This window comes from Rhinopithecus bieti, unplaced genomic scaffold, assembly GCF_001698545.2.
Source record: "Rhinopithecus bieti isolate Rb0 unplaced genomic scaffold, ASM169854v2 scaffold_6933, whole genome shotgun sequence".
In the NCBI taxonomy this organism is placed as follows: Eukaryota; Metazoa; Chordata; class Mammalia; order Primates; family Cercopithecidae; genus Rhinopithecus; species Rhinopithecus bieti.
The window spans coordinates 2,031,725-2,052,084 of NW_016805426.1; the positions used below are offsets into that span (position 1 = coordinate 2,031,725).

A 20,360-nucleotide genomic window follows, 5' to 3' on the forward strand; every position below is an offset into this window, starting at 1 on the left:
TCTGAGATGAAGTCTTGCTCTATCGCCCAGACTGGAGTACAGCGGCACGATCTCAGCTCACTGCAACCTCTGCCTCCCGCATTCAAGTGATTCTCCTGCCTCAGCCTCCCAGGTAGCTGGCATTACATGCACACGTCACCACACCCAGCTAATTTTTGTATATTGTGTAGAGATGGGGTTTCGCCATGTTGCCCAGGCTGCTCTAGAAATCCTGAGCTCAAGCAATCCTCCCGCCTGGCCTCCCAAAGTGCTGAGATTACAGGTGTGAGTCACCGCGCCCGGCCCCTGAGATGTCTTCTTAATTTCAATTCCTCCCAAACATTCTTCTCAGTGCTCTCAACTCTTTTCTCTTCTTAGCAAAGAACTGAGCTGAGGTATTTTCAGCTGATTACAAAAGTGCCATCCTTAGATGTAAACTCACCATCCCATAAACGGAACCATTCCCCTCTTAGGCTAGTCATCCCTATTATTCAGAACCACTCACAGGAGGCTTGCTTAATTTCAGTTATAGTGATGACCTCTCCTATGCTTTGATTCTTCTAAGTTAATTTTTGGACTTATTTCTTCGTGAATCCCCACTGAAGAATATTTACTGAGAACTGATGAGGTCCTGGCTACTGCCGAAGGCCCTGGGGATAAAGCAGTCATGAAAATACAAATTTGGCTTTCGCGGAGCCTGCATTCTAGCTAGGAGAAGGAGGCCGTACGCAAAACACCATTTAAATTAAATTTAAAAAAGTAAAAGTCAAAGCGCTATATAACACTTGGGGGAATAAGCGCTGAGATCAGTGCTGAACCAGGATAGCAGGGAGAGTGCACAGAAGGGGAGATGGTGGCACAGAGTGGGGTTATTTATTTATTTATTTATTCATCCATTCATTCATTCACTCACTTTGAGACACAGTCTCGCTCTGTCGCCCAGGCTGGAGTGCAATATCATAATCTCGGCTCACTGCAACCTCCACCTCCCGGGTTCAAGCAATTATCCTGCCTCAGCCGCCCTAGTACCTGGGATTACAGGCAAGTGCTACCATGCCCAGATAATTTTTTTATTTTTAGTAGAGATGGGGTTTCACCATGTTGGCCAGGCTCATCTCGAACTCCTGACCTCAGGTGATCCATCCGCCTTGGCCTCCCAAAGTGCTGGGATTACAGGTGTGAGCCACTGCACCCAGTCCAGGGTTTTCTAATTTTAAGCATACACCCGTAGGATGTGAGGGAAGGGGTTATGCAGGAATCTGGGGGTGACCTTCCAGGCAGACCAGGCATTACACAAAGGCCTGAGGCAGGAGTAAGCAGGTGTCATTGGGACAGTGGGAAGCTGGAAGGGGAACGGCAGGTACATGAGGCCTCCAGTGTCAGACGCCTGGACCCAGGCATCCCACCCTGATGAGATGGCTGCCACAGGGAGGCAGGAGCAAAAGTGGGGCTCCATCTGACTTCAGTTTCAACAGAAGCCCTCTGGCTGCAATTGGGGGACGCAATGACTAGAAGCCAGGAAACAAGCTCTGGCTTGACGGGACAGTCCATGGGACAGAGATGGTGGACTGGACTTGGGCAGTGGCAAAGGCCATAGAGAAGAGTAAGTTCAGGACAGAGTTTGAAGGGAGAACCAACAGGATTTGCTGCTGGGTGGAACGGAAGTGTGCAGAGAAGCGTTCACCTGGGAGGCCTGAGGCTGTAATCCTCACAGACGGGGCTCGCCTGCAAGGGGGGTCTGTGGCTGCAACCTGGAAATGTGACTGATAAAAAATAGCTTAGTCCAATCTAAAACTTTTCCTAAATATAAGAGTAGTTCGCTGTGTCTAAAATGTGTATGCAAACAATCTGGTTTATGGTTTCCTTCTAAGAGTGGGGAATTCTGGTCTGTGCCAGGCAGAGGGTGCCTATGGGAACAGTCCCCAGAAAAAACCCGGAGCACTGAATCTCTAAGGACCTGCCCTGGTAAAAGAGTATCTGGCACCTCTTGTCACAGCTGGGTGCTGTGTGACGCCTCCAGGAGGGGGCTCTGAAAGCTTCTGTCTGGTTTTCTGGACTTCACCCCATTGCTGATTCTGCTTTCTATCCTGTCACTGTAATAAACTATAACCGTGAGTGTTAACGACTTCTGAATCCTGTGAGTACTTTCAGTAAATTACCAAACCTGGGGCAGACGTGGGGATCCCCCACACACAGGTGTGAGGCAGAGAGGGGCTACAAGGAGGATGCCAAGGGTTTGGACTCAAGTGCAGTTGTCCTTTTTTGGTTTGTTTTTGTTTTTTTTGAGACGGAGTCTCGCTCTGTTGCCCAGGCTGGGGTGCAGTGGCGCGATCTCGGCTCACTGCAACCTCCACCTCTCAGGTTCAAGTGAGTTCTGGCTAATTTCTGCATTTTTAGTAGAGACGAAATTTCACCATGTTGGCCAGGCTGGTCTGGAACTCCTGACCTCAAGTGATCTGCCCGCCTCAGCCTCCCAAAGAAGTGCAGTTATAATTCCCTGCACTCTAAGGCAAAACTCTGAGTAGCTCATTTAGAACTTCAAACACACTGAGATTTTCAATTTTTTTTTAAGTAAGACAAAAAGGTTCCAACAATTTCCCTTTTTTAAAGGATAAAAAAAGGATCACAGATGTTAGTGACATTTCACATATGTCCCTTCCTTGCTGCTACAAGGTGTGGTCATGAGTGAAGTGAGCTGGAGAGCTTTGTCTTCTCCAGGCTGTATTTCTGTATTCCTCTAAGGAAATAATATTTTATTTCCATTAACTACGAAAATTGGGGGCCGGGCGCAGGTGTCTAAGCCTGTAATCCCAGCACTTCTGGGAGCCGAGACGCAGCGGATCATCGAGTCCAGGAGATCTGAGACCATCCTGGGCTAATACGGTGAAAACCCCGTCTCTTACTAAAAATACAAAAAACTAGACCGGGCGGACGAGGGCGGGCGCCTGTGTCCCAGCTACTCGGCGAGGCGAGAAGGAGATGGCGTGAACCCGGAGGCGGAGCTGCAGTGAGCTGAGGAGCCGGCCAGCTGCACTCCAGCCTGGGCGCAGAGCAAGACTCCGTCTCAAAAAAAACAAAAAAAAAAAAAAAGAAAAATTGGGAATTGCTGTTCTTATTTGTAGATCTTCTTTGAATGGACCATGAGTTGGTCAGGAAACTTGTACAATTAAACCATTTGCAACATGGTAGGATACTAGATGTAGAATACCATTTATAAGAAACATGTAGGATCTCAGATGTAGAATACCATTTATAAGAAACATGTAGGATCTCAGATGTAGAATACCATTTATAAGAACTGCTGGGAATGAAAAGTAATAGGGAGGCTTGTAAATGTCAGACACATGACATGTTACAATGACTGACGGGCTTTTATTTTCTAGTCTCCGTTAGCCCTAGTTTTAAAACTTACCAAGACCCCAAAAATCCTTTAGTGGTCTCTTAGTATATACTTAGTGAACTGGAAAACTGAGGCAACAAAGACATTACTGATCAAAAGACTGAGTTTGTCCTATAATAAACTTCATTGTTTGATGACAGAAACAAACTGACAGAAACCCGTCCTAGTAGTTCTTTGCAAAAGACAAAAATAAAAAGCTTTTATGGAAACTGGGGCGTTTTGCTTGAGTGGACATGGGGATATGTCGTAAGTTAATCAAATGATGGTTTCCCGAGGCTGCAAAATTGCTCAATGTGACTATGTCAAAGAAAGGTTTTATCTACTTTTTTATTTTTTGTCACCCAGGCTGGAATGCGGTGGTGCGATCTTGGCTCATTGCAACCTTCACCTCCCGGGTTCAAGTGATTCTTCTGCCTCAGCCTCCCGAGTAGCTGGGATTACAGGTGCCCACCACCACGTGCAGCTAATTTTTGTATTTTTAATAGAGACGGGGTTTCACCATGGTGGCCAGGCTGATCTCAAACTCCTGACCTCAGGTGATTCACCCACCTCGGCCTCCCAAAGTGCTGAGATTACAGGCATGAGCCACCGCACCTGGCCTTTATCTAATTTTTAAACATATCTTAAACTGATTTTATTAATTGAAAATTAATTAATTAATTTACAAATAATTAATTTATAAATTTAAATTGATTTTAAATTGAAAATTTCGTTTTGTTCCAGAAGCTGAGAATCACCCAGCTGTGTGATGCAGAGACAGTAAAATCCACTGAGAATCATGGTGATGTGCAGTGCAGTCACCTCTAGAGACTTGTTATGGACGTGGATAGTGTATGGATAGTTTTGGCAAATCTTTTAGGCCTCTAAATAATGGCGTCGGTCTTCAAGAAAAAAAAGTCATTATTAATTTTTCAATCAAATGAGGCTTTTAATGTCCTTTGGGTTTTTTAAAACCTATTTCATCAACTGTCTATCCTTCAACTGAGTGTACATTTTGGAAATGATCTGTATTTTCCAAATAAGGAAGTCAGAATTCCCACTGAAATATGGCATCCAAAGCTACTCAGAGTGATCTCTTCAATCAAAGGGAAATAACAGTAGAAATATTAATCATGAGCTTGTTTTCACACTGTTCCTGTTTGCATTCAAGACAGAAAGGAACGCCTACCCAGGAGCTGAATCAGACTGCACGCACAGACACCAACAGACAACCACACAGACGTGTGGACACATCCCCCAACGTGAGCAACCACAGCATAGTGGGACTCATCCCATCCAAATACCCATTTCATCTAAAGCATAAAAATAATAAAAAGAGCTGCTTGGAAATACTGCTTGTCTCCGGCCATTAAATATGCTTAGCTTTGACTTCTGTCTCGTAACAGCTGAACACTATGGCAATTTTCCATAACAATATGCATCTCAGATGACTTCACTGCTGAATTCAAACACATATTCCTTTTACCATAATGAAAGAAACTAGAAAGAAGTCTGCCTGCTGAGAAACAGTGATGATCAAACAGTGATAACAGAGAAAAAAAGCAAGTGTGTGTGTGTGTGTGTCTGTGTGTGCGTGTGTGTGTGTGTGTCTGTGTGTGTGTCTCTTTTGGATCCTGCAAAAGAATACTGCTTGCTGGAACTTCTAAAACTTGAGAGAGAAAACTTCTCTTGCTTTTTTTTTTGGGGGGTTTTTCTTTTTTTGTTGTTGTTTTAATAAATGAAGCAATGGCTAAGACAGTTTGATACACCATTTCTCTGAACTTTACTTCGTGTAACCAGAGGAACTCAGTAGAGAGTACCACTGTGTTATTTCTAAGATTCTGAACATACATGAAATGCGATCAGATTGAGTTGAAGAGTGTCTCCCTGCAAATTCGTACTCACCCAGAAGCTATCATGCCACCTTATTTGAAAATAGGGTCTTTGTAAATGCAATCGAGTTAAGACAAAGTTGGACGGAATTCACACAGGGCCAAATGACGGTTGTCTTGTAAGCAGAGAGAAATTTGGACAGATGTGGAGAAGGCCATGTGAACGTGGAGGCAGGGAACCGAGGAAGGTGGCCACAAGGCGAGCAAAGCCCAGGACACAAGCAACCCTGGAAGGCAGAGCCGACCTCTGCTTCCGCCCTGAGCCTTCGGGGAGTGTGGTCCTGCTGACACCCTGATTTCACACGCTAGTCTCCAGAAGCACGAGAGAACAAATTTCTGTCATTCTAAGTCATCCAGTCCATGGGAATTTAGGACAGTAGCCTTTGCAAACATGTTCTCACACCCTCCAAATTAAACATATAGATTCTCACTCATTACAAAATATAGTTAAGAAACCTCCCATGTCTCTTCCATTGAACTGAAATAAGAGAAAACATTTATGCAAGTATCTCACCACCTTTAAGAACACATAATATTCAATCCAATTAATGTCTATTTATAAAGTGCCTAACCCCACATCCTGCCTCATGAGAGGCCCAAAAGTAATATTCAGTATCTACTCTTAAAGCACTTCTTAATTATGCACAAAATATTGAATAAGATGATAATTCTCACACACCCTATCAAAATAATAGTCTCAATTCTCATGGGAAGAAATTAAAGTGAGGGAAGAAGGTAAGGTAATTGTATTTTGGAAAATATGAACAAACTATTAAACTCTGGAATCAGGTCAACATCACATAATAGCTTTGTGCAAAGACAACAAATGTTTAATGAATTAGTTAATTTTTAATTACAAATATATTAGGATGATTAATGTGTATACCTTTTGAGTCTTAGTATCCATACCTCTAAATAAGTGTGCATATCCATTTAATCTATATGTATGAACTCAAAAATTTTAAATTCAAGCCAGGCATGGTGACTCACGTCTATAATTCCAGCACTTTGGGAGGCCGAGGTGGGTGGATTGCTTGAGTTCAGGAGTTCAAGACCAGTCTGGCCAACATGGTGAAATCCTGTCTCTACTAAAAATACAAAAAACATTAGCTGGGCCTGGTGGTGCACACCTGTAATGCCAGCTACCTGGGACGCTGAGGCAGAAGAATCGCTTAAACCCAGGAGGCCGTGGTTGCAGGGGGCCAAGCTGAGATCATGCCACTGCATTCCAGCCTGGGTGACAGGGCAAGACTGTCTCCAAAAAAAAATGATAATAATAAAAATAAATTCAAGGAGTTGAAGACACATGTCCATGAATTCATGCATTTATTGGACAGGTATTTAATGAGTGCACTATGGTCAAGAAAGTATGTTTCTAAGAATGGACAAGAAAGACACAGTCCTTGCCTTTCTAGAGCTTCAAAGTTAGGTGAAAAGAGATCGGTATTATACAAAGTGCTGCACAAATGATTAAGCATAACTGTGAAAGAACAAGCTGCTAAAGGACACCAACAGAGGCTCAAGTTCATCTGGGCCAGGTCCAGGGGTCCGGGGAAGGATTCCTTTAGGGAATCTATATTTGAGAACAAAGGATGAGTCGGACTTTAACAGAGAGAACAAAACAGGTATGCGTTAGTCCGTTTTCACATTGCTGATAAAGATGTACCCGAGACTGGGCGATTTACAAAAGAAAGAGGCTTATTGGACTTACAGCTCCACATGGCTGGGGAGGCCTCACAATCATAGTGGAAAATGAAAGGCATGTCTCACATGGCAGCAGACAAGAGAAGAGAGCTTTTGTAGGGAAACTCCCATTTTTAAAACCATCATATCTCGTGAGACTTATTCAGTATCACGAGAACAGCACGGGGAAGATCCATCCCCATGATTCAGGTATCTCCCACCAGGTCCCTCCCACAACATGTGGGAATTCTGGGAGCTATGAGATGAGATTTGGGTGAGGACACAGAGACAAACCATATCAAGGTACAAAGGGTGTTAGAGAAACATAAGAAGTGCACCTCCTGGTACAGCAAGGAGGGGCACAGAAGGAGACACTGCACAGGGGAGTGAGTGAAAAATCTCCCCAGGCTCAGCATGTCCAGGAAGGATGTGGCAGCGTGATCATACCCTAGAGTCCAAACAACAAGATTCTTTTCAATGGCGATGCCAGGTTAAAACAGCAGGCTGAAAACCCACATTCATTTCACCTCCTCCTAAACTCTAACCAAAACTCTAACCAGTCCAGAGACTTTCTTAAAAAAAGACACAAACCTACTCAGCACACAAAGGTAAGGAAGTAAAAAAGCTGATGAAGAAGAAGTGAGTAATTTAACACATTCAGCAAAGCCAAATCCCAGGCCTTCAGCAGAAAAGCTGAGCGCCAACACAGTGACTCCTGCATAAGCCTTGAAAGGCTCAGAAACGAGTCCCACCAGATATGTCTGAAACTGGGAGGTGGATAGGAGTTTAAGATAGAAGCGTGGGGAGGTGACTGGGAAGGAGAGGCGATTAGACCCCTCCACAGTCTTCCTGATCCCTGTCTCAGCCTTCTCTGCAGAGGCTGGGATAGCAACCAATACTGCAGGCCAGCACCTCAGCCCTCTTCTCCCCATGTGGCTCCTGGAACACTGGCAGTCAGACCTGGAGCCCCAGGTGGGACACTGGGAGACTGAAAAACTCTCCCTTGGAAACCAGCCACAGAGGAAACACTACAGCACGAGAAGCGGCCCACAAGCCACCCTCCAGGGACTGACCACCACATTCTAATCCCCGCCCTTTTCTTTTTTGAGATAGAGTCTTGCTCTGTTGCCCAGGCTGGAATGCAGTGGTACAATCTCAGCTCACTGTAACCTCTGCCTCCTGGATTCAAGCAATTCTCCTACCTCAGCCTCCTGATTAGCTGGCATTCCAGATGCATGCCACTATGCCTGGCTAATTTTTCATATTTTTAGTAGAGACAGGGTTTCATCATTTTGGCCAGGAAGGTCTTGAACACCTGACCTCAAATGATCTGCCCGCCTCGGCCTCCCAAAGTGCTGCGATTACAGATGTGAGCCACCAACGCCCCAGCCAAAACCTCTGATTCTTGAGACAAATGATAGCTCACCTAAAATTCTACACCCACACAAACTATCAATAAAGTATGGATAAGATAGACCTTTTTAGCCACTTTTAGTGAGAAGGAAATGTAGACAGCATTTTATCATCTTTGCAACCTATGGACAGAATGCCGAAGTCAGCCAGACCAAGACAGTTAACAATATTCAGCTTATTTTGACTACACTAAAGAGATTCCTGAGTTGAGTCCTAAGCTGCCTGGACAAGATGAGAACATTCATCTCACTGCAAGGAAACACTGAACTTCAGCCTGCTCCTGAGAGCTAAGCTGTAAAATCAGAAAACAAGAAGCAACCGACCACTGCCCACATTTCTAAGGGATGTGACCTCCAGTACTGAGAGTTCATGCTACAATATCAGTAGAAGCAAGTGTGGGAACCCCTCATCTTCTTAAGATTAGCTCACGGACCAGGTGCAGTTGCTCACACCTGTTATCCCTGCACTTTAGGAAACCGAGGCAGGAGGATCACTTGAGCCCAGGAGTTTGAGATCAGCCTGGGCAACACAGTGAGACCCCATCTGCACACACACACACACACACACAAATCTAAAAATTAGCTGGTATGGTTTGGCTCTGTCCCCACCCAATTCTCATTTTGAACTGTAGTTCCCATAATCCCCATGTCATGGGGATGCAATTGAATCATGGGGACGGTTTCCCCCATGCTATTCTCCTGATAGTGAGTAAGCTCTCATGAGACCTGATGATTTTATAAGGACCTTCCCCTTCGTCCGGCTCTTATTCTCCTTCCTGCTGCCATGTGAAAAAGGACGTGTTTGCTTCCCCTTTTGCCATGATTGTAAGTTTCCTGAGGCCTTCCCAGCCTTGCTGAACTGTGAGTCAATTAAACCTTTCCTTTATAAATTACCCAGTCTCAGGAATGTTTTCGCTAACAAGCGTGAGAACAAACTAATACATTAGCTAGGTGTGCTGGTGCATGCCTGTGGTTCTAGCTACTTGGGAGGCTGAGACAGGAGGATGGCTTGAGCCTGGGAGCTTGACACTACAGCGAGATATGGTCACCTCACCCCCACTGCACTCCAGCCTGGGTGGCAGAGTGACACCCTTTCTCCAGAAAAAAAAAAAAGATTAGCTCACGACTTCACCTACTGAATCCTCATCTACTCTGAGGAAAAGCAAAGCCAGTTTGGTGCCCAGACCACATCCAGCTTTCTTCCCTCTTCGGAGCAGGGAAAGGGCCCTCTCTGAACAATGAGGACGGTACCCACTTCCTGTCCTATCAACAGGACTCAGCATCCCACTTAGGGAAGCATATGCAGGCAGGAACACCACAAAGAGAGGCACGGGCAGGACCCGCACGGCTGTGAGATCCCGGGTGCCCTGGCCCCGCAGGGAGGCAGGCCTGGGGCTGCGGTGGGGGCTTTGCTGGCCTGGCAGGTCTGAGGCTTAGATCAGAGGGTGGGCATCTGTATTATTCCGCTGGCTCCCTCCTTCAACTCCTCCCATGTGTGTATAAGGTGCTTCAAAATAAAATTTATTTTTTTAAGGGTGAAGGATGTGACTGGATTTGATTCACATTTGAATACGACTGAGGCCACGGTGAAGAGAAAGGGGCGGGGGTGACGAGGGCAGGCTAGCTCTGGTGCAGGTGGCAGAGCTGAGAGGTCCAACATTAAAGGCTGTTTCTCTTGATCCTTTTTGTATGGGCAGGACAGTATGAAAGGAAGGAAGAAGAAAAGGGAGAGAAGAGGGAAAGAGAGCAAGAGAAAGACAAAGAGGAGGAGAGAGAAGGATTTGGTCAGTGAGGCAAAAAATAACAACAACGCCCACCATAACTGCCGGCCTCACTGTCAGTCAATATCGTGCTAACAATGTATTATATTTACACTGTTCCTCCAGTACAGGAGCCCCCAAACACTGTAAAAATCATCATTCAGTTAACGTCAGGACATAATTACATGGCTAAGTTGAGGAGGAAGTCTTAGGAGTCCAATTTTACAAACAGGGGAAGTACTGAACGAAAGGGTCAATGATTTGCCACGACTGCTTAAAAGGCTGAGTGAGGACTCGGGTGTCCATAAAATCCAGGAAGCCCACGTCCCCTACTAAATCCTTAAACTCCTGCTGTATGGGGTGTCCAACCACCACATTAAGTACATCTTCTATATGAAACTCCTATGACTCTGCAGACGCATGCCACTCCAGGGCTGGGAAGCAACTGGATGTCTGCCCATCACAACCACATTGAGAACTGTCCAAGGATGCCAATGGTGCTGGGTCACCACCCACACTCGTTGGGCTTGTTTTATGATTTGCTTGGATGAACCTGAATGGACCATCCTTATCCAGAACCAATATTCTATTTCACTTAAGTGTGAAGTCTAATTTTTGAAGTGTAAAGAACTTGGTAGCCGTTTTGGTGGAGATGCATTTCACAAGCCCTTCATTTTCATGTGAGCACCTGGTGGAAGGCCTAGTACTTAGCAGAACCTTGGGACATCAAGAAAATTGAACCACCGCAAGATGCACCATTTTCTCTCATTTTTACTAAACGTCAAAATTAGACTTGCTATATTTTCTTTTGTTTCTGTTGCAGGAAGTGAGGGGATGAAATATTTCCATAACAATATGCTACAAAGAAAAACAGTGAACCTAAACAATTTTAATCAGCATCTTATAATATGGGTCATTATGAAGATTATTTTTTTAAAAAGCAACATGAAACAGACAAAACCTTAAGCATTTAAAATGTAAACTGGTTAAGAAGGTGCCTTTTTCAAGTGGAAAAGGATTTGGTATGGAAAACTTTTTTTTATTTTTTTTTTGGAGATTGAGTCTCGCTCTGTTGCCAGGCTGTACTGCAATGGTGCGATCTCAGCTCACTGTAACCTTCGCCTCCCTGGTTCAAGTGATTCTCCTGCCTCACACTCCCGAGTAGCTGGGGTTACATGCGCACACCACACGCCTGGCTTATTTTTGTATTTTTAGTAGAGACAGGGTTTCACCATGTTGGCCAGGCTGGTCTCGATCTCCTGACGTCAGGATCCGCCCATCTGGGCCTCTCAAAATGCTGGGATTACAGGCGTGAGTCGCCGCACCCGGCGGGAAAACTTTGTAGATGGTTTTATTCTCAAAAAGAGTAGATACATTGCTAAGAATCAACATCTTACCTTAAATACTTCCATTGGAAGAGGAAATTTGGCAGCATCAATAAGGGATTTTTCCAGAGTACATTTCCATTCAGAGGCCATCTTCAAAGGATAGATTTCTGTATTAACAGCAAATCACAGAAGAGTTGAAGGACTAACACGTTCTGCCGGGTGGCCCTTTCCTGCATGTTAATTCCCAAGCTTTCCTGATACCTCAGTACGGTCAGTGACCGTGAGTGTTCACACCCCCTACCCGCCGTGAGCAGCCACCTGCTGAAAGAACTTTCTGAAATTAAATAGCAACTTGGGATTCTGCTGTCAGAAATGAAGAATAAACTTAACAGACCTCTTCTTCAGGGAACATTGTATGCATTTAGTTGGCATTCTGTAAGTAATTTAATGGTATTAATCACATTAGCAAAACCTTCAGTCATCCGTGGGCCAAAATTCCACATATCACCTAGGAAAGCAATGTCCACTGACGAGGAACTTTTTATCTGATACATTTCTAAACTACAAACGACTCTACTCTGGCATTTGCGGTTATTACAACATATTTTTCACTAAATCTCTAAGCTCTCATCTGCTAAAAATAGTCCCTGTAAGTCAGAAAATTATTAAAAGGTAAATTAAAATTTACCAACCAAGTTTAATATTTACACTTGAAATGTTGCTTAACACACCACATGTTGCTCATATTTTTCCCCAGGCGGTGGGAGGGGGGGCAAGATTTACAGATGGAGGTTACAGAGTCTGAATGCAAAATTAAAAAGAAAAAAAAAAACTTTGAGCACTGTTTTTACCTATTGCTGAAACTGCAGGAGAATTTTATGGCCTGATCTCAACAGATTTAAGACCTTATCAAAATAGGATTTGCAGAAGCCCTCACTGGAAGTAGGTATGTTTATGCCTTCACTATATCAACCCAGGCTACTTCAGACAGACGCTTAGGATGTGAATATGAAATTAAGCACAGTTAAAAGGTAACATTAAACCTTTGGGACTATATTTTTAATTTCTTGCATGTCTGCTTTTTAGCATAAAGCCATCTATTTTGATCCTCATTGCTTTTGAACTCACCTTGAGCTTTAAGCCCCCGTTTCAGCAGTTTATTCAGTCATAATTACGCTACGTATAGGATCCTGCCAGAACTAGCCAAGCCATCAGCGCACCGCCCGAAGTCATTGTTACTTACACAAAGACACACAAAGGGTAATTCACAACCACACATCCTCTGCGTGTGTGCATTGTCTATAATCCTTTCTAGTGTTTCCTGTCTGCTGAACTTTTTTTTTCTGGTTTGGCTTTTCTAAATTCTTCTTAGTAACTAACGTAATTGGGAACACTCAGTGGGGTCTCAACACACACTTCTGCGGAGACTGAGAGAACAGGGTCTCTGACGTCCACAGTGAGAAGGGGGCACTCAGGAAGACACTGCTTATCACAGGGTCCCCAAAAGCAGGTACAGGGACCAGTTCACAGAGCCCCCCACATGCTGCTCCATGAGGGCGAGAGGGACACCTGTGCACTTGGGCAAGCTCATGGGCACTGAATCCAAACCATAGAGAAACAGGAGGCCACTCAGCAGAGCCCGGGGAGCAAAGCCCTGAGGACACCAATGCAGGATCAAGAGAGAAACTGCCAACAACAGGCTGGAGCTCCTGACGGGACAGGGACCATGAACACACGCCTTTTTCCAGCAAGCCAGGTAGGCAGACGGAGAGTTCAACCTGGGCATGGTAGGAAAAGGACCAGCTCACAGAAAACAATGGGGATTTCCAAAGCCTGCACCAAAGACAGAATTTGAAGACCCAACAGGCACAGAAAAGGAAAGCGTGATCTACCTGGCTGGCACCTTTGGCCTCTTGCTTCGGAATTAGGACTAGTTATACCCTTGACCCTTGATGGTGGTCTCTGAGTGGGGGAGGGATGCCCTGAGACAGAGGAGAGGGTAAAAGAATGGTCAAACAACACCCTCATTGAGAGGCCGAGGCAGGTGGATCACTTGAGGTCAGGAGATCGAGACCAGCCAAGCCAACATGGTGAAATCCCACCTCTAATTTAAAAACAAAACAAAACAAAACAAAACAAAACAAAAAAAATTAGCCAGTGTGGTGGTGGGCACCTGTAATCCCAGCTACTCGGGAGGGTGAGGCAGGAGAATCGCTTGAGCCTGGGAGGCAGACATGGCAGTGAGCCAAGATTGTGCCACTGCATTCCAGCCTGGGTGAGAATTGGTCTCCAAAAAAAAAAAAAAAAACCTTAAGTCCAGGAGGAATGGAAATCCAACATGACCAGGGTTAGATCTAAGCTATGAGAACTCATGGAGGGGATGCCCCGGCCCCAGTGGGGTTGCCTGCACGCTGGCCCAGGAAGGCGGACCAACCAAGTCATCTCTGAAAAAATGAACTCCTCTGTCCACCGGATGCCATCTCTCCTCCTCTACACCAGAGACAAAGGTAACAAGAAGCCCAGGTGCCAGGTGGGTCCTGCCTCTGTCCTACAACCTGAAGATTCTTTGTTTTCTTTCTGATGGTGTTAAATCCTGGAATGAATCCAGCCCACAGCAAGGCAGATTTCTTTCATGACAAGGTGAAAATCAGCTGCAGTTTTGACAGCCTGACACAACCGGCAGAGAACAACAGTCCCTGTGTGCATTCTGTGAGATGGAGGCACGCTGGTTATACTGGCAAATTAATGGACAATAAATAGTACCATTCAAAGAACATCGACCATTTTCTTAAAATGATCATGTTGCAGGTAACTGAATAAAATACATCATGCCAGCTTCTGTTTCTGGGAAGGTCGTGAGCAATTAAAACATGTCCTGATTCCTCTGAAACCAGAAGCCTACGAGAAAAATGAGGCAATCTCCTTTTGTGCAAGGGTTTGGTGGGGCATTTCCTATTAAGTGCCACAGGAAGCAGGAATGCTTAACATAATCATCAATAAACAAAGGCCTATAGAAACAACCCTTCTTTTATCCACCTCCCTCCAAAAAACTTCTGTATCTTCCTGCTCCTCCAGATCCTACCCAGTGAAGAAAGATGAGTCTATGTCGTTAAGAGATAGTAAACGTCAAAGAAAAGTGTTGTGGACTAAATGTTTGTGTCTCCCCAAACTTCTTACTTGAAGCCCTAACCCCAAAGGGATGCCTTTGGGAGATTAGAGTTAGATGGGGTCATGAGGGTGGGGCCCTCAAACGAGATCTGTATCCTTAAAAGAAGAGACACTAGAGTTCTCTCTTGATCTACTATGTGAGGACACAGTCAGAAGGCGGCTGTCTGCAAACCAGGAAGCGAGCCCTCCCTGGACCTCAACTACACTGGCACCCTGATCTCACACTTCCAGCCTCCAAATCTCTGAGAAGTAAATGTTTATTGTTTTAAGCCACAAAGCCTGTGGCATTTAGTTATGGCAGCTTGAACAGATTAATACAGTCCAGCTCACTTTTGGACTAAGTAACAGTTCAGGCAGGAAGTATTTAAGTTGGATTCAGAAACTTCCTAACTCCAAGAACTATCTAAAACAAGCACTTAAAAAAAAAAGGGGGGGGGGGGGAGGGTGGATAAAATAATTTTGAAGGAAAAAAACAAGGGAATAAATTCTAGATATAGAGAAGAAAAAAAACCTCAAAAAGTTTCATCTCCTTAGCATCTGCAAGAATATCTAAAAATCTATCTTATTTTCTAAACATCCCGAAATAGGAGAGCAGTGGGCTTCTTAAATGACCCTAACCTTAATGACCTACTTACACTCCTTAGAAAAGCAAAGTATAACCTTAAGACTCTGATCACAGATTAAATGTCTAGAAAAGGCCAATCTCTTGATATACATTATACCACTCAGCAGCAGCCCAGCAAGATATCCTTATCCCCATTGTACAGGGTAAGGCGGCTTCTTTCCCTTCCTCCTTCCCCAAGCGCCAGAATGCTATTTCCTCCGATTCAGGGCAGAAAGAGAAAGGCTCAATGGCCCTATGTTTCTCAGAGGTGGAGAGTATAAAATCTAGTCTCTTTTCCCAGGTATTTGAAGGCTAACTTCGTAGCTACTTTCTATGACCCATTTCACTTTTATTTTGCTGAACAGTTGAGAAATCTGTGCCCTCTGAAGAGTAAAATGAGGGCCATGAGGAGTGGCTCATGCCTGTAATCCCAGCACTTTGGGAGGCTGAGGTGGGCCGATCATCTGCGCTCAGGAGTTCAAGCCCAGCCTGAGCAACATAGTGAGATCCCATCTCTACAAAATAAGAAATTAAAAAAATGAGCCAGGGATGGTGGCCCATGCCTGTAGTTCCAGCCACTTGGGAGGCTGGGATGGGAAGGTCACTTGAGCCTGGGAGGTTGAGGCTGCAGTGAGCTGAGATCATGCCACTGCACTCCAGCCTGGGAGACAGAGCGAGACCCTGCTTCGAAAATAAATACATAAATAAATAAATAAATAAATTGAAAAGTAAGTAAAACTAAAGGATGATTATTTTTACCAGAGGTGGTGGTGTTAGTGGGAGCATACAGCAGACGATCCTGGCAGCAAGGAAAAGTTTGTGGGGAGTATGCTCATCTCCCCTGCACACCCCCCTCCCACTGGACTTCTCCCCATCAGTCATGGAAGCAGAACACTTTCCAGTGACTTCATGGTGTTTGGAAAAACGAGAAAATCAGCCTAGTATTTTCCATGCAGGTATGAAGTTTTATTCTCACCTAAATTCCAGTTAAGGAAGTGGTGCTACCACGTAAGTTACACAAGTCACGGTGGGACTTGAAATCAATCTCAACAAATCCAAAGTACTAGAATCTGTCCCCATGAGCACAACAGGGGTAGTAACAGCCTCTCTTCCTGGGGATGCTGTTCTGCTGAACGATGCAGCAGAATCCAGTTTCCATCTTGAAACCACTGGATCTGAGGAACTCAAAAATCACACTTTGAGTGTCCTGTCACTTTTTAGTTCTTCTTCCTGTACATAACCTTTCCTGCTGGTGATTTAAACACTGGGGAAGTAAGTTCTTGAGGATGAATGGCTTTTCCAGAATCTTTTTTTTTTTTTTTTTTCCACGGGGTCTCACTCTGTCACCCCAGGCTGGAGTACAGTGGAGCAATCTTGGCTCACTGCAGCCTCCACTCCCGGGATCAAGCGATCCTCCCACCTCAGCCCCCTAAGTAGCTGGGACTACAGGTGCATGCCACCACGCCCAGCCAGGTTTTTCTATTTTTTGTAGAGACGGGGTTTCACCATGTTGCCCAGCTGGTCTCAAACTCCTGAGCTCAGGCGTGAGCCGTCGTACCCTGCCTGTTCCAGAATCTTCAGGGGCCCCCAAGAATCTCCAGTTAAATGAACAACTAATCTCCAGAAAATGCTACGACAAGTAAACACAATTTATTCATATATTATAAAGACCCCAAATTATCGAAAGAGGGAGATGGCTCATAAGCGAATATTTCCTAAGCTTCCACGGAGGCATATTCCACTGCCACTTGTGAGCGTGAGTCCCATAACTTCCCAGGAAAGAAACATCACCAAGAACATAAGAAGCCACTAGTCATCCTTTGCTTTGCTATAAATTTGTATGCTGGCAAGTAGATATTGCTCCTAAAATTTATAAAGCAATTAGATACTAAGCGGAGATTTATACACACAACTTTACGCACAAAGTAAATTTTTCCTGCTGGGTTATGAATCCCAGGGCAAACCCAGGCTTACATCCTTCCTCACAACACGACAGGCTCTTTGTTTGTCATCAGAGTCAAAAATTACTCAGCATAGAGATGGAGGTGCTGGCTGCTTCTCAACATTTTGATGGCAATAATACTAATAAAATGCCACGTTACATGTCTCTATGCCTGTCAAACTTAATGCAAATGCAAACACACGGGACACAGGACCAGGAAGTGTTTTCAATTAAAGCCTTTGAGTGACAGAAAAGATAAATATGACTCCTCTCCTTCATGTACTCAAGACTAATATCGGCAACTAATACGGGAGGAAATTCTCTGGTGATTTTAATAAAGCAAAGAGCCACGTCCTTACTCCAAATACACCTACAAAACTCACCGGAATGAAGATTACCATTTCTGAAAAAATATGTATTTCTTCCTTGGCATCTCTAATTCTACAAGAATCCAATATTTCTGTTCTGAGGTTTCCCATTCAAAGACTGATAAGAGGAAGCAGCAGGGGGAGTGGGGTGGAAGGGGCCCAGGCCCAGCACCTGGGAATCTGAATTTCACTGCCTGTCCCCTAAAACGGGGGACCTTGGACAACTAGCTGAACTCCAGTCTCAATTTTCTCTGCTATGAAACAAAATTCACAACAAACATGCAGCACTTTTTTAGAATCAAAATAAACAATATACCAGATGTAAAATCACCTGGCACATAGTAAACATTCAAGAATGGTTATTTTGTAAATACTGAGTTTTTAACTATGTAGGTATGACAGAGAGCATAAGGCATGATTCTTCCCAATTAAGCCTCTGCAAAGCCATTTGACAGTGCATTTGAAGCTAACTAAAATCTTACGTGCCAGGAGAAAACATGATGATCTATCTACTCAGCACTGTTTCATGGTCAGACTGGACTGTAGTTTGGAGATGGATGGATGGATGAATGGATGGACGGATCAACAGATGAATGCTGGATGAATAGGTGGATAAATAGATGAATGCTGGATGAATACGTGGATAAATGGATGGTTGGATAAAATAGATGAATGCTGGATGAATAGGTGGATGAATGGATAGATGAATGGATAGATAAATGGAAAGATGGGTGGATGAGTAGATGGATGGATTGGTGAATGGACAGAGAGATGGGTACACAGATGGACAGAGATTTTGGGACCTACTTACAAGACTATCAAAATTCCTAAAGAAAAACACGGAGAATATGCTCAAGTCCCAATCTACTGTGTCTTTCCTTTCTGAACCAGTGATTCCCAAGGAACTAGATCAATTTCCCTAAGGCCCCCAACATTGCTTTTTCCTTTGAGAACACTATTGATTGAGGTCTTAGGTTTTAGTCTCTATGGAAAGCATTGTGAAGTTAAAGTGCTTAATATTCACATAACCAGATATAAAAGATACCAGAGAGTTCATACATTTTCTAGAAACACACCCAGGAAAACATCACATCTTTTTCTAAAATACTTTACAGCAGCAAACGCTTTGGCCCTTACCTGAAGGTGGGTCCATTCTGTACTTATTCTCTTGACACCAACCAACTGGTCGAAGTCTGTAATCCAAGTAAAACAACCACTGGTCATAGGATTCAGTGTCCTCCAATCCCACATAGCGAAGGCGTAATCTTCCTCCAACATTTTCAATCACACTAACTATCCAGTACTGAAAAGGGCTCTGGGAATCCTGAAGTTCTATTAAGGAACCAACTGTAATGAGGTCTATAGGGCCTTTCCCTCGCAGAGGCTGTTTAAACAGAAGCAAAACTCCTTATTTTAAACTTTATTTTAAGGTTCTCATGGAAACAGATGACAGCAGAAGATAATATTTTTTCACACCATCATCCAAGGTACTGGCGAACAGTCTAGCGTTCCCTCCACCCCATCCTTGCCCAGCCCATGCCCCGCCCCTTTCCTTTCCTCCCTCCCACACATCCATGTACCCCATTCCATATTCAACAACAAAAAAATCACAAGTCAATAGAAAATAACAGTTTACGCTAAGTTCTCACCAAACAAATCACCCTTCCCAGATAAAATTGCTTTTGTTAACAATCAGTATGCTTTCAAGAAGAGTTCTACCCAAATTTGCCTGGATCTAGAAAACATGTGGTAGCAAACGGTTTACTTTTACAATAGACAGATATTTTCTAATACGGAGCATTCAATTTATACCATGACTCTTTCCCAGACATTCATCTTACTCTACTGGCCGCTACTCTAATGACCAAGATGCTCTCATACTTTGATTATGTAATGAAGGCACAAGTGTGTGTTGATAACATGTCGAACACACAGTAATGATCAGCTAAATTAGACTACTATGTAAAATTATTTCTACACTTAACCTGATAATTGGTTGAGATAATTTATAATTACTGCCCCTTGTAAGAAACCTTCTTAGCATATGATAGCATATGAAAAGGGTGTTTGTTCAGCCAGGTCTGAAGGCAAATATGTTTTAGAAAATTAACATAGTGAGACAATTTGTCCTTTTTGAAAGGATGAACTATCATCATTTTGATTTGTTAATGAACAATTAAAACAGTAGCTCTAAAGATATATAACAAATACATCAGGCAAAATCTTCACAAAATAAAACCCGTTAACTATATTAGACAATGACATTCTAAAGTGTCAATATGATTTATGAAAAGAGGGAAAGTTTACGGTTAAGAGAATATGATACTGTCAAAATCCACACCTGATTAGAGAACATGATACTGTCAAAATCCACACCTGATTAGAGAATATGATACTGTCAAAATCCACACCTTATTACATATTACTTGTTGTTCACTAAGTTTTCCCCTTTTAGGGGCATTCTTAAGAAAAACAGACTAGCTAATTCAATAATTACTTATGACGCAGTGCCTTTCTCTTCCTGTACTATTATATAAATATAAACACTAAATATAAATACCAAAATGTTTCATCATAAAATTATTTTAAAATAAACCATCAAGATTTCAGGTTAAACTATTTCTTTTCTTCAATACATTAAAATTTCCTTGACTACACTGAAATACGATCTGCCATTCCTCCTCTTGTTTTTACAAGAGAAGTTAATTCAATTATTGGTTAATGTGTGTATGTTCAAATCTTGGGGTTATGCATCCGAAATAGAACATTTAATGGAACCACTTATCCATGTACTCCAAGAGACTATATTAGCACATACATAATCTTGTCACCTGTTAAAAACAGT

At 43.6% G+C, this 20,360-nt stretch overlaps 1 protein-coding gene across 2 annotated transcripts in view; it reads right to left on the reverse strand.

The window, feature by feature from the left end:
• Positions 1-20,360, reverse strand: part of SFMBT2 (Scm like with four mbt domains 2) — a 258,910-nt gene that overhangs the window by 111,799 nt on the left and 126,751 nt on the right. Inside the window, exons 6-7 of one of the 2 annotated variants that reach the window (XM_017872485.1) lie at positions 18,653-18,899; positions 11,503-11,600 (exon numbers count right to left, since the gene is read on the reverse strand). The exons of the other annotated variant lie outside the window; for it this stretch is intronic. Of the exons in view, the coding sequence (XP_017727974.1) occupies positions 11,503-11,600; positions 18,653-18,899 (345 nt within the window). The remainder of the gene's footprint in view (positions 1-11,502; positions 11,601-18,652; positions 18,900-20,360) is intronic. 2 annotated transcript variants of the gene reach the window in all.